The sequence below is a fragment of the Motacilla alba genome, chromosome 3 (assembly GCF_015832195.1).
Source record: "Motacilla alba alba isolate MOTALB_02 chromosome 3, Motacilla_alba_V1.0_pri, whole genome shotgun sequence".
Classification (NCBI taxonomy): domain Eukaryota; kingdom Metazoa; phylum Chordata; class Aves; order Passeriformes; family Motacillidae; genus Motacilla; species Motacilla alba.
The window spans coordinates 70870502-70883871 of NC_052018.1; the positions used below are offsets into that span (position 1 = coordinate 70870502).

A 13370-nucleotide genomic window follows, 5' to 3' on the forward strand; every position below is an offset into this window, starting at 1 on the left:
TATTGGCTATTGATCATTCACAATACTTCCATCATCTATATTTTTAAGTTCTTTAACTTTTTCGTGTGTTTGAGTGCCACCAGGGACAGAGATTTACTGCTACAGGACAAACTTGCCTGTTTGCTGCTAAAAAACTCAGCAGAGTGAAACATTTGGCTGGATCAGGCTATGCATATACAGAGTATGCAGAATAGAATTTCTACAGTTGCTCATGGGTCTTCTCTTCAGCAACCTTGAATAAGGCAGTTTGCTTTTTGCCTGATATTTTTTCTTCTAATCTGTTTACCAGAACAGAGATAACAAAAATATTCTTTGGGAGGGTTGATTCAGCAGCTTTAGTGCGCAGTGATTTAATGTGTGTGAATTTATATAATTTACTTGCACTGCACATTTCTGTTATGTCATTTATGCCAAGATATTTTCAGGACTATAAAGTCTTTACACTCTGTTGCACTTTTTCTAGGTGATTTTAATTTAGTTGCAAATGGTAAATGTTGGGTTTTTAACAAAAGCAAAGCTTGATCAAGACTCAGCTAAGGAATGGAGCAGAATTGTAGTTGAGACAGAGGAGCAAATTTTCGCTATTTCTTACTTAATGTATTGCTTTGGAAGTATTTAGGGTGTTCTCTTCATAGATATTGATTTAGTACACACTGCCTATCAGAAAAATAATGGAGATGGAATGTTGAGGTTATAAAAAATCGCCAGTGATAATCAGTGTGACTTAAAGGGTGTGTGAGACTTCTATTAACCAATTTCTGGAACAGTAACAATTATTGAGTGCAGTCTGAGTCTACAGCACATATCCCAAAGGCACACTGAACTTTTGTGGGATGCTACCAGTACTTTTACCTGGGTTTACACTGTCTGTGAATACTGTTAGTATTTAACCACTCTGCAAACTTCAGGCAGAGATGGTAAGGCAGACTGTTTCTGATCTGTCTCTTCCTTCCACTTCCCCATTTATCATCCAGGCTTACAAATCCCTGGGAAAAAAAACATTAGAAAGTACACTTTGAAAACACAATTTAAGTGCGGATTAATCGCTTGCATTGTAGTCTATGCACTCTGTCATTTGGTGGGGACAAGGTGGGATTCTAAAGGAGAGATTGCAACCCCACCAAGAAATGTTTAGTTTGCTGCAAAGCAACACACCTATTTCTGAAATTTAAACAAATCAGTGGTCTTTTTAGAACAACTTGATGCTTTATGACTTCTAAATGCCTTGTCTCTAAAAGTTTTTATTATGTAAATTTCCAGCTGCAGATTAATTTATAGAAGTTTAATATGTTCCCCGTTTTGAAGGGCAAAGAGACAGTTCAAAGACCTTTGAGCACATGACAGCAAATCTTTCATTTTGAAATGTTTTCTACCTGCTTGGCATGACAGTTTTGAAGTGTTCAAAGTACAATGCTGCATGAACACCTTTGGGCACCTGAAATCAAAATATGTATATACTTCTGACCGTGAATGCAAGTTTTCTCTCTCTGTTCCCTCCTGTGAGACTGATGAGCATTTTCATTTGTCCCACAGGGGTTGTTCAGAACTTTGTCGTATACCCATGGTGGAATACAAACTTGACAGTGAAGGCACCCCATGTGAGTATAAAACCCCTTTCAGAAGGAATACCACTTGGCATCGGGTGCCGACTCCCGCTGGGCAGCCTCTCTCTCGTGCCTCTCCAATCCTAGGAACATCTGACAGACTGCAGTGCCAGCAGCTTCTCCAGCAGGCTCAGACAGCCATTCCTCGTAGCACTTCCTTTGATAGAAAACTGCCAGATGGTGCAAGGTAATGCGCTCTCTGGTTAACGCCCGCCACCTTCCTATTGTGTATTACTTTTGAAATCTCTGCTTTCTAGAACTTTGGTGTCTTGTTTTTTAAAACTTGTTTTACTGAGTTTTGGCAGTATTTTTAATTCTGTGGTTGTATTAAGTAGCATTCACTGGACCTGTCTGCTTGAAACAAGTGATTTTTGGTGTTTGTGGTGGAAGTGGGCGGTACCGAGGATCCCACTGCTGAGGACGGCTGACTTTTCCCTTTAGTCCCAAATCAGTGAAGTGGGAAACTGCCTTAAAACTTTTGAAACTTAATAATGTCCTGTTCCCCACCTTTTGGAAGACTATTTAAACAGATAATGAGTGTAAATAAAATGAACTCATTCCTTTAAAAATTAATTATTTAATCTCGTTACAAGGTATTGGCATAGTTTCAAAGGGTTCTGTAACTCATTACCAGCCCTTATGCTTTGCTTTGCTTTTAATTAAACAAAGCAGAGCTTGTGATTTGAATATGTAACACCTCATAGATGATGGGATGGTGTTCTTAAATGTTAGCTCTGTTCTAATTTAATCATAATTCTTCATAAGATGAAACTTCATTTTTAAAGATAAAAATTTGCAAATACATTTCACCTTTGAATTATTTAGGAAAACCATATGTCTTGAGCAGAACTGTGTCCTTTATTGTTTATAATTATTTCAGCTTATGCCTTTATAGGGTGATGTAGTTCTAATTTCCAAGGAAATAATTATTGCATGTTGAAAATATCTGAGTGTTACAAAAATCTGAAATACTGGTCTTAAATGGGTTTAAAATAATTCTAGATGAAATCGTTAAATGCTACTATTGCTACACTGACTACCTTATTTAGTCGTAAAGAATTAATGACTTTTTACATTGAAATGTACACAACTAATAGTAGTATGTATTTGAAAATAAGTCTCATTCATTGCCTGGGGAAGGAAGACTCCCAGTTAAGAATATTTGATCATTTGTGTTCTCCTTCTTCCCTACCCCCATCTCTATCCCCTGAAAAATTGAGACGTGCTTTTTTGTAAGCATTTAAATAACCTTATAGTACTTAACCTTTGCCTAATATCTTGTTAATTAAATTCTTGATAACATCTAACATAAGGAGACAATGTATCAAATGTCTAGAAATACTTCATCATTTATGAAACTTTATTAAGCATACTGTATACTGATACAGAAAAGAAATGAAATCTTTCTGACATGCTACTCAATTCCAAAAAGACTTCACGAACATAAGCTGCACTTCTCATAACACTCAGCAAAGCATGAAAAAATGCTTAGACTGAGTCTATTCTTATCATGAAGAAATTTCTGTATCATTTAAGCAAAACGATAGCAGAAGTGCTATTCTGGGGAAGACATGATACAGAGTATAAATAACGAAAAGAGAGGAAAATTATGGATTCTGGCTTGTTGGTCTTGAAACATGTAAAGAAAAGTACCTAACTGACAAGGTCTTTCCACATGGGAAGAGGCATTGTTGATGATTTGGCAGAGAGATGAGCTTAAAACAGAAGAGTTTGAAGTAAGGTGCATTGGTACTTATAAGTAGTCCTGCGAGGGTGAAAGTGTATACTCAGGCTAGGAAAATGATGAAGAGATTTTAGAGGGTCAAAGACCCAGTATCGGTTTAAGAGTGCAAGCAGGGAGAAGCAGGTTGATAAAACAGGGAAGATTTAACAGCAGATCTGGAAATGTGCTAAGGGTGAAGTCAGCAATACAATTGTTAAGTCTAGAAATAAAAAGAGGAAGAAGCAGAAGAAATGGGGAGTAGATATACTGAGAGACTTAAGCAGCAAAAATTCAACTATTGTAACCTATAATGCTTAGGTGCCCAGTCCCTGGAGGGAAATTAGAGACTGAGAGCTGAACGCTTATGCTCCTAATACAATTCCTGAGAATTAAGTGCTTTGAGAAGGCAATCCAAGTATTTTGGTGTTCAAGAAGTTTCCTCTACTTAGTCTCTTAGAAATACAAGGTTATCCTTAAGCTCTACTCCTGTTTCCACAAAGTGGCTAATTCTGTGACAGCTACTCATAGCATGTGCCTAAGTGAAGCTTTAGGCGAACTCACTCTTCCGATTTTTGCACCAAGAAGCCTCTGTGTGCTTTAATCCCTGACTCACACTTGTTGGCAATGCATCCTATCACCTGGAGTCTGGAATCCATTCCTTAAAGCAGATGGTTGGAATTTTTGTGTGAAGGAGCTGTGTGAGGCAGTCATTGATTGGATTTCCGTGGTTCTCCTTTTGTGGCCTCTCATTGTTTACTGCGCTAAGGGCTTCACACTTGAGCAGCAAATGGGAGGTAGACATGTTTTGTTCAGCCTTGGAACAGCACAAAGCAATATCCTGGCTTTGAGGACAATGTCCTAAACCTCAGCCTGGAGGGTGGAAACACACGGGATCATAATTTATCCATTCCTTAATGCTGGGTCACTTAATCTTGGTGGTAATTACAAGTTCATGGAACTGAATTAAGCTGGAGCCTACTGGCTACTTCACTTAATTGAGAGAGGTTCAGTCCTGTCAATACTTCTCAGAGAAAGACATGCTGAAAAGTAACGTACTACTCTATTTCTTGTACATTGGCTATTAGAAAAATGCAACACCTAATGTCTTTAAAAAACAAAATATAACAGCTACTGTCTTTAAAATTTTCAAGCTGAACAGTAACATTGCTTATTAAAAGGTCATGTTCTTGGGAAAGTGTTTTGCATAAAGAAAAAAACACCTCTTCATTTCCTCCCTGAGTACATACATTGGTTTCTACATGAAAAAGAAAACAGGGGAGAGAAAAGAAAAAAAAAGATAAACACAGGGAATTTAATTCAAGATAATGTCAAGATAATTGAAGGAAAGTGTATTGTAGTTATGGAATGATGTGCACAGAAGTGAAAGAAAAGATGTGATCAAATCCAAATTTAAGCATTAAATTTCAACTGTCTGGAAATCTAACAAAACTGCTTAGAGACATTGTTAAGACATGAGGCTTAAAAGTTTAAATAATTAAGTACAAAATAATACCCTTCATGAAATTTTTTTTGTTGCTTTTCTATGTCACAGGATTAATAAAATAAAATTTTTGAAAGTATTAGAATTGCCTCTTCCAATTTTACTAGCTTTAAAATTGGAATAAGTGCCAAAGAACTAACAATCATTTCTGATCCTCTATGTGAGCTTCCCACACATAAATTTAGAGACCTAATCCAGCTGCTCTGACTCCTGAATAATCCCACTTATTCAGAACTAAAGCCAGATCTAGGGAAAATAGGATTTGGCACTTAGTCTTTCTCTTATTGTGCCTTTTTATATATTCAGTTTGAAATATTTTATTTGTGAAAAAATACTATTCTTTAAAAATTCTTGTTAAAGTTTTATGAAATTGAGATAAGCCTTTTAAACTCCCCAAATGGATGTAACTAATTGTTCATACTGCATCTGTATCTATTTATAAAAATGAATGTATTTGATAAAAAAAGCACAGCCCTGTTCAAATCTGAAACACCAAAAATACCTCAGTGCACTGTTAATGACTCTAAAATCAACATTACAGAAGTTCTCCAAGCAACCAATCCTCATCCAGTGACCCAGGACCCAGCGGGAGCAGCCACTGGAGACAGCAAGTGGGATATGATGGGTACTGGTGATTTTTAAAAGCTTTTATTTAAATCTTGCAAGAGCTCCCATGCATCTTCTTTCTTAAGCAAAATTTGTATGGGTCTTCTAGATTTTTTTTTTCAAACACTGTTAGTATCTTTTAAGATGTATGGGTTTACTGATCTTTGATGTAACATGCATGCAACTGCAGCTTTAAAGTCATCCTAATTTAACTCTTTAGGATCATATTTTTAAATTCAGGTAAATGAGAAATTGTTCTTTGGTTTATTTTCCCTGTAAAAGGCCAGAAATCACCTAGTGACTCAGAACTAGAATAAAATAATAATACTTCCTCCTCCTGCTTCAGGAGGAAGGTGTTTGACTGAAAAAAAAAAAATCTTTACAGTCTTCAAAGACTTTGTTTTCTGCTGTGTTTGTGTCAGTGACACCCATTCCCTAGCATATGTCCTCAAAAAAGCAGGAATTTCGGAGGTCTCTTCTTCCTAAAAGGCTGTGCATAGATGGTCCTTTTGCATCCCTGTTAATCCCTTGGTACTGAAATTTCAGAAGTTAGCTATCTGTATATAAAAGACCACCAATATAACTCATCTTATAAGAATATTATGTGAGACATCTGTTCTAAACTACTTTAAATTTATGACATTGTTGTATATACACAGCTACTGAAAACACTCCTGTTATAAAATGTTGAGCTATGGCAGTATCTACAATAGAGTAATATAAAAGCATTCCAGACTTGCCAAGTGGCTTTCAGAAGCTGCTTTTCAGAGAAAAAATGTGGATATTGAAAGCATCAACTTGACTCCTTGAAGCTTATTAATGCTTTGGCATGATTGATTGTGGATAAGATATTCCATGTAGCAGATATATATGCAGTATCTTGTAGACTCTTCAAGGAATTTCACATAACTCAGTGAATCTCTGGCAGCTAAATAGATGGTAATAATTCAAATAAATCTGTAGATCTTTTTTTTTTTTTTTTTTGACAGTCAACTCATCAAAATGCATCTTGTGTCATTTTTTTTCCAGCACAGTTATTTCTAATAACAATCTAGGTTTTATTTTGTTGCTTTGTGAAATGTTTAAACTTTTGCAGTGCAATACAAAGCAGTGGATCTGGTACTAACTTACATATTCTCAGTGTGAAACCCTGCAAAACTACAATTACTTTCTGTGGGGCTTAGATCACAAAAAGGTTAAGCTTATATTACCATAGTTCTTCACTGCAAAAGCCTTTGGGTTTATAGCCCCAAGAATACATTTCTTCTTGAAGTTCAGTGTCTTCTTGGCATGTTCACACTTCAGATGTAGCAGTGTTCTGTTGAAAAAAATTGCATATAAATATTTCTGTGGAGTGTTTGGAAATGTTTGAGAATTATGATTATTTTTAAAAGTCACAAAATGCTTGCTTTTAAGAGTAAAAATTGGTCTAGTTAATCATGTAGATAATCTTACAGGATAAGGGCTTAACAGCTTAATTTTCTGCTTCCATTAAAAGATGCCAGTCCCCTTTACTCCATGAACATCACCAAGGTTCAGGCTCACTGGAGTGTGAAGGAGGCAGAGAACGAGAGGAAACTTTGGAAGGAACTAGACATTCTGGTAATAAACCCCACTGTATCTCTCAAGTACATGTTCTTTGCAATGCAGTGCCTGTTGAAATGCAGCCACCTCCCCGTGTGGAGGTTTGACTCACTGAGAGCGTGTGATGTGACAATGAAAGCAGGGACTGTTACAACGTTCTGCAAAGATACCTGTGTCTGATTGCAGAGTGTGCAGGTTTGAAACCTGACGCTGAGTCATGTGCCTTTCTCTCCATTATTTTTGGCAGAAGCCAAGTGGCATGCACCATCAACCAAAGTCCTGAGCTCCTACAAAGAGCGAGCTTTACAGAAAGAAGGCAGTGGCAAGGAGTCACCAAACAAGCTTTCGCATGTAAGTCTTTTCCTTGGATGTCATTCAGAACTCTAAAAACAAACCCCAAAATAGCAACAACAAAAAACTACTCTGGACTTATTGAAATAAATCTTAAAAATACATTTTAATAATTTATAAAGACCACTGTGTGTTTTGGCAGGCAAACATTATGCTCACCCAGATGTGGGTTGGATCAAATATGCTTAATCTTTGTTTACAAACTCAGAATTCCAAGAGAGCTTGGGTCTAGGGCATTGAAGAGATAAAACTAATATAGTCTCCACTCAGCTGTGAATTTATAGCTTCATTTATACTGGCTTGTTTAATATGTGGAGTATTTAATTACCCTTTAAAAGAAAATAAAATTATATTTACCATATTGCTTTTCATCTTATGTGAAATACCCATGGAGTGTAATTATCAATAAGCACTATAAAAATGTAACTTGTGTGCTGGGAATGCTGAACAGATTTTCTAGTCTACCTTGTTTAGTAGCTTGTCTTTAGCAATGGCAAAATCCTCAACAGCCTAGTGATGGAAAGTATATAATGTTTGCTACCTGGAAAATCTGCTATGTGTAGTAGGAGCCTGTACACTGTAAACTTACATTTTATGTGTGAGCAACAACATCTCCTAGCATCTGCTAGGGGAGAGATCTCATGAAAAAGTTAGTCACCCTTCTCGTTTATATCCTACCTAAAAGGATTTCATTTGCCCTAGTAGAAGTCCATCTGCCTTTATTCTGGCTACTGTCACAGTCATAAGTTAATCCAACGCTCTATAAAATGTATTTTAAAAGGTAAATAACAAAATCCCTGGACTTTATTGGCACAAAAGTCTGACATAATTATTCCACTTCAATAGCCATGCTTAGTTTAGGGCCTTATGACGTGAGTTACTTTCATCTGGTACACATACATCACAATTGGCTTCAATTTAACCAGCCACACATCCAATTGGATTTGATCCAATGAGCTGCATATTTCAGCCACACTGAGAAAAAGCCAACAATAATTCAGTCTTTGGTGATTTTCAGATTTGCAGTAGAGCTTGTTTAAACAAATAATTACCAAGGCTTCTAGCTTTAACAAATGCTTATTTTAACTGTTCAGAAATGCAATTTTATGGATGTTAAGCAGGTCCTATAATCAGAAAATTCAATTCTGATTTTAAGATTTGTGATAGAAGATGGAACTAGAGCCTTTTTATTTGCAGTGACATCAACCTTTAATGTGTCTAGCCAGCTGTGCAATTCATTTCACAGAAACTGGTGGTATAATTGGCTCTTTTCATACTTTGCAGTTATATGATAGCATACTGTAAAAAAAATAATAAAATGGTCTTTGAATGGCACAAAATGCAGTCATTTATATGAAAATAGATCTCTTTAATTTGAGGGGGGTGTCTCTTGGTTTGTTTTCTTGTTGTTAAGATTGGGGACAAAAGCTGTTCAAGCCACTCCAGCAGCAACACCTTATCCAGCAATACATCCAGCAACAGCGATGAGAAGCACTTTGGTTCTGGAGACCTGATGGACCCCGAGCTGCTTGGATTAACATACATAAAGGGAGCTTCCACGGACAGCGGCATCGACACGGCTCCCTGCATGCCGGCTCCTCTGCTGGCCCCGCTGCACCTGGCTGGCAGCAGGTCCGGGGTGCACTGCCACACGGAGCAGTGGCCGGAGGCTTCTGAGGCTCCCGGGCCCGACGATGATGCCGCTAAGATCTATGCTGTCCATAGCTATGCCTCTGCCATCTCCACCAGCCACACGGCTGAGGGCAGCATGGGAGACCTGAGTGAAATCTCCTCTCATTCCAGGTATGTGTTTCTTACAAACTAGGGGTTATGGGTTGTGGGTTAACATGCAGGTAATGCTTCTGTGTTGTTTTGATTCTGCTTACCCTTTTTGAAACTGAACTTAAAAGATTTTGATGTTTTTGTTGTATTCAAATGCCTGTATGAGCTGTTTTCAAGTAATTTTTGATGAGTCTGCCTGGACAGCATAGCCACACCTCCTCCCAGATCTGATGGAGGCCTTATACATGACCCTTGCAAATTGCTTACATTTTCAAAATTGGGAAACATCCCTGAGTAAAAGAGACGTTTGCACCTAGAACTTATTTTGCCTACTCTTGCTTTGCTGAGGGAAATCAGAAAAATTTGGACAGTTTTTACATACAAAGAAACTGCATTGCATACCATCCCCCCATATTTACATTATTCTGATGTTTGCTTTACAGTTTTGCTTGTTGAACGGCATTTATGATTGATTTTCACCTTTTCTTTTTGCTACCTATGAAATGTGTGCATGGTACATCTCTTGAAAAGCTTGTTGAAAGTACACTTTTATTGCTGGTTACCTTTATCTTCCAGTTCCCATTTTATGGTGACTTTGAAATTGAAGCTTTGGTCTATGTGTTAAGGTTTTTATGCTGTAAAGGATAGAAGGAAAATGTTTGTTCTTCTGTCCCTCTGATTTTCCTGTTTTCAGTGTCAATAAGTACAGGAAAATAACCAAATAATACCTTGTATACTGATTTCCTTATATGCTTGACACAAGTGAATTTGTCTTGTATGGTTATTCTGAAAAAATGTATTCTTCAAGGAAGTGTTTGCTTTAGTTTATTAGAAATAGGTTTTAGAGTCTTCACTTAAAGTATGTTTTAATGCCTACTAGTGCTATTATTCATAATAAAAGGGGCTGTTAAAATTATCCAGAGGATTGTCTTGTTGAACTGAAATTTACTGGTTAAATTCGCTGGTAATTTAATATTAGTGTGTCTGATTGAAAGGCACAGCCTAATCTTGCATCAACCGGCAAAATTATTGTGAAATGGAAAAGCACATAGGTTTTATGATTAGGGAGATATTTGAGTAATTCCTTATGTAGTTCTTTAGTTCTTTATGTAAATATGTGTATACATATTTACTTAAAATTGCACTCACAAATTGAATATATATATATATATAATTTATGCTTTTGGTTTTGATTCACATCAGTTTGCATTGGCATTTCAGCAAGCTGAATTCCACGCATTGTTCTAGAAACTCATCACAATTCTGTTCTCAAAGAGCTTTAATGTGTACACAGTTGGTGTGTAGAAAATTACTGTGCCAATTTTGCTTCATTGATTTTAACCTTCAGAAAAACTTAACTGTGGGAATTATTGCCGCATACCAGGCAAAGCATTTCTGATTTGTTGTTGCATAGCATATTTAATTGTTCCTTTTGTGTGTTTTGTTCACTTTTCCAGTGGGTCACATCATTCAGGAAGCCCATCAACGCACTGCTCTAAAAAGAGTGGCTCCCTAGATACCTCCAAAGTTTATATAGTGTCGCAGAATAGTAGTCAACAGATGTCTGGGTCGATTTCAAAACCCTACCACAGACAAGGAGCAGTGAGTAAATATGTCATTGGATGGAAAAAATCGGAAGGAAGTCCTACACCTGAAGAATCTGAAGTTTCAGAATGTCATGAGTAAGCACTCTGTTTTACTTTGCTGGGGGAAGGAGGGCAGTGAAAATCAATTTTAAAATAGGATAGAAAAAATTGCAAATTCTGTTTTGCCTTTAAATGCTGAGAGGTTTTTTTTCTGTACCTTTATGTATCTAATGAAGGTTAACATTGGAACAGTCCATGAGAAATGTGTTGTTCTTAGGTGGAAGAAAAAGGCTTGAACTCAAAGCAAAACATGCAGTACCTCAAATATAGGGAGATAATACTTTCACAATGGTGCATCCATAATAAGTAATGTTTGAATCTGCTGTTTAAAGCTAACCATGAAATTCCTGCTGGCTTCAAAATTGTCTTTGTGGATAACATCCTTGCTTTCTTTTTTGATGCTGTTTCTCAATAAACCATAGCCAGTCACTGTCTATCTCAATAAAAGGACAAGATGACATGCAGTAATGTATGTAACATTTTCAAATGTTTAATTGGGATTATTCTTTGTTTAATGGGAATGGGTTATTTTTATCTAATATCTAATGTTGCATATTTATGGCAAGAGTAATATTTAAAAATATATGCTAGAATATATATGCTATGAAATATGAATCTGAAGTTAAGCTCTTGCATTCATAATTTTTAAAGGAAAAGACAATACTACCCTCCTGTCCTGGTTATATGTGTTTGTTAACACAAACACCTCTTTGTGTTAACAGAGAGGTGATTTTGTTTCTCTCCCACAATGTTTTAATTACATAAATTGTTTGATCATAGTAGTATTTAATTATACTGGACTAGCTTCAGGGTTCCCCACAATTTTTTGGATTTTGAAATCAATGAACTTGTTTCCTTATTTTGAATGGCAGCCTTAAAATAAAATTGCATAATTAATTGGGGTATTTAGACTAAAACAATGGCAATTTGAAAAATTATCTTCAAGAAATAATTCTGTTCAAGAACTGTTAATTGAATATGACAACACTTCCTAAATCAAAACATATTTTCAGATTTTTCCTTGGCATACATGGAAATACAGTATTGCCTCACCTCTTTTCTCTCTAGGAAAGCTCTCTATATCGCAGAGAGGAAATATCTCTCTGAGGATAATTATGGTGAAATAAAGTAGCATCTCTAATTAGCAGTGATGATGAATATCAGGTCAATTGCTGAATGTTGTGCCACTGTAGGTTATAATTCACTGAGAATTACACTTTACCATAGCAAAGCTGATTTTCTCTCTGCTGAAGACTGTCGCTGATGAGGCTGCACTTGGCAGAGAGCAATGGCTTCTCGTGTGTGCTCTCTGTGAGTCGCAATCTCCAGTTCCTTCCATTACATTCAACCTGTTAAAGTCCTGTCTCTCCTTTCTCACTGGAAGGAGCTGAAGGTTAATAATTCAGTTTGACAGTCTTTTGTTGACTGTAACTAGATTTTTATGTGCTGATAGTTAAAGAAGACACCTGTTTTATTTATCTAAATAGCTTTATGAAATTGCTGATTATAAAATATACTTACACTGGGCAATTGATTACCAATACACGTCAAACATTGCTGTGGTGACTGTAGTAATTTTGCCAGATTGTGAAGCTGGATGCAATATTGTACTATAAAATATCAGGTTTTTTGTTTGCTATGGAAGTAAAAGTTAAAGTATTTTGTGATGAACCTTTGGAAATGTTGAAATAAATATAACTTTTGTATTGACATAGAAGTGTGGTGTGTAAAAAAGAGAGAGGCAAGCTAGGAGAAACAAGGATTATGCTTTTTGAAATTGCTCTTTAGAATTCCTAAACTCCGTTTCTCAGTGGTTTAAGAATTTCATTTTGTACCCACAAACAGTTTCATAAAGGTTAACTGATAAAAAAAATTTTCTGAACAGTGTGCTGTGTCAGGAGATAATTCTAACAACTCTCACTTTGACAGAAAATTGCAGTCTTTCAAATCCAATTTCTTGCTAAAAGCATCCATTTTCTCAACAGAGTGTATGATGATATTGATGCTGTGTCTGCATCGAGTCCACTCCAAACTTCTGTCAGGAATGCTATTGTTGAAGGCCAGCAAGTCTTGTCCAAAGAAGATTTTCTGAAGTTGATGCTGCCAGACAGCCTCTCTATGGAGGAAGGGAGAAGAAAGGTTGGCTACTTCCTTTGGCTCTACGTGTTTCAGTCTTTCAGTAGCCTTAGAAATGGGTTCCTGGTATGCACAAAATTGCTATGCAGAATGCAATGTTGTTTTGTACAAGCTAAGTTTATTCTATGGGGATGACCATAAGTACCAAAATATCATTTCCCACAAGGATGGGAAATGTTTGTTTGATGATTATTTATAAAATCCAGTATTTGTTTAAGTATGTCTTTGCTTAGCTTGACCAGTGTAGGTTGAGCAGCTTCATTATAATTTGAAAGGTTAAAAGTGACATTTTCAAGGAAGGAGGCCTAAATTTGTACATCTTGTGTTTTAATATAACACACAAATAAAAGTAGCCCACTTTCCTCTGCCCTGTGATAGTACCAACAATTTGCTAGAAATCCAAATCAGTTTCATGTAGGTATCAGTGGCAGCTGCTC

The 13370-nt window shown here is 36.4% G+C and overlaps 1 protein-coding gene across 8 annotated transcripts in view; it reads left to right on the plus strand.

The window, feature by feature from the left end:
* SIPA1L2 (signal induced proliferation associated 1 like 2) overlaps positions 1–13370 on the plus strand; it is a 126782-nt gene that overhangs the window by 94418 nt on the left and 18994 nt on the right. For all 8 annotated transcript variants that reach the window (XM_038133639.1, XM_038133646.1, XM_038133643.1 and 5 more), the window contains 7 exons: positions 1534–1791; positions 5370–5453; positions 6933–7036; positions 7266–7369; positions 8784–9172; positions 10609–10833; positions 12783–12936. In XM_038133639.1, the coding sequence (XP_037989567.1) occupies positions 1534–1791; positions 5370–5453; positions 6933–7036; positions 7266–7369; positions 8784–9172; positions 10609–10833; positions 12783–12936 (1318 nt within the window). The remainder of the gene's footprint in view (positions 1–1533; positions 1792–5369; positions 5454–6932; positions 7037–7265; positions 7370–8783; positions 9173–10608; positions 10834–12782; positions 12937–13370) is intronic.